The sequence below is a fragment of the Stegastes partitus genome, unplaced genomic scaffold (assembly GCF_000690725.1).
Source record: "Stegastes partitus isolate 25-593 unplaced genomic scaffold, Stegastes_partitus-1.0.2 Scaffold2010, whole genome shotgun sequence".
NCBI lineage: Eukaryota > Metazoa > Chordata > Actinopteri > Pomacentridae > Stegastes > Stegastes partitus.
In genome coordinates, this window is record NW_007579741.1 from 68503 (window position 1) to 69975 (window position 1473).

General features: G+C 44.3%; 1 protein-coding gene across 1 annotated transcript in view; it reads left to right on the forward strand.

Moving 5' to 3' along the window:
* The first annotated feature begins 1423 nt into the window (after positions 1 to 1423).
* Positions 1424 to 1473, forward strand: part of lin28b (lin-28 homolog B (C. elegans)) — a 14578-nt gene continuing 14528 nt past the window's right edge. The window contains exon 1 of the mRNA XM_008303462.1: positions 1424 to 1433. Coding sequence (XP_008301684.1) covers positions 1424 to 1433 — 10 coding nt within the window. The remainder of the gene's footprint in view (positions 1434 to 1473) is intronic.

The window sequence follows — 1473 nt, forward strand, 5'->3', positions numbered from 1 at the left end:
TAGCTTCAGGTGACGGAGACGCCTGCTGGATTTAACACTCACGTGAGGTTTAAATCAAACTTTAGGAACTCTTGGATCAGAATCGGGTTTGTTGCCGTTTACACACGAGGAGGAATTAGTTCTGGTGCAACGACAGTATAGATAAAATAAAATAATGTTAGACGTCAGTCTGGACGGAGGAGGTAAAGGTGGAAGATGTGTGTGTGAATGTTGTTGTTGGTGTTTACTTTAACTTAGCAGGTTAACTTAAACTTTAAAACCATTTCGGATCAGTTTCATTGATCAAACATGTGAACACGTATGAGGAATGTGACACGTTTAGCTTCACACAAAATGAAACAGGCGTGCATTTAAATAGTGTTTTATAGAAGTCATGTGGACGAATGATTACTGTGATAAAAAAACAACAGCTTTGGGATGTTTTTAAAGGCACGTCTTAACCACAGCAGCTCTTAGTTTGCTAATTATTATTTTATGTGAGTAGCTTCACCAGTGAATCAGAATATTTTAACCTCATTACAACCATGTGGGCTGAGAACCAGATCCAGAACCAGCCGCTCACATCTACGTCCACATCATCTGTCTCTCAGAACAAGAAACAACCCACACAGGACGCACAAAAAACCCAAAAAACACACAAGCTGCAGGTCAAGCGACTGCTTCAGGTGTTTGCTTCTAACTCCTTGATGCATGTTTCCTCCTTTTGTTGTTTTGTTGTGTTTCTGCCTGTTGCCATGGCCACCCAATTATCCCACAGGGTTCATTAAAAATGTAATTTAATCCCATGCAATCATCTAATCTAATCTGTGTGCATAATGTAGCCACGCCACAGCAGCCTCTTATCACACAACAACAACAACAACAAACAACAACAACACTCTGCACCGACTCTCGTGCTGCAGATGTTATAATGTTGGTCTCGCGCAGAATCTAGGTTATCGTTTTGTAATCGGTTGCGAGTCTGATTCCTCCTCCTCCCCCCTTTTCTTCTTCTTCTTCCTCTTCTTCTTCTCGTGGAATCGCAGGGGCAGAAATTAGTAGCAAGAAAGCATGTAATTGACAAAGTCACGTGTTCTCACTACGGGAACGGGCACAGCCAGCTCGCGAGCGAATGAGAGCGAAGGAGAGAGAGAGCGAGAGAGGCAGCGAGGGAGAGCGAGAGCGAGGGAGAGAGGGAGAGGGGGGAGAGAGAGAGAGAGAGAGAGAGAGAGCAGTACAGAGGTGGTGAGAGTGAGGAAGGGATTGAAGGGAAGAGAGAAAGACATGACAAAAATATCAAAAGGCAGAAAGCACGCCGTACCATGCGAGCTCAATTGGTGACCGATGGGATCGAGGATGTCGGATTAATGGTGACTACCGCAGCCCGTTTTCGCAGAGGAAGCTTCTCTATTGCAACTTGGGCGCAGAGGGTCCGCGGGGAAACATGGCCGAAGGTTATTCTGCAATTATGTTTTTTTTTTGTTTTGTTTTTTT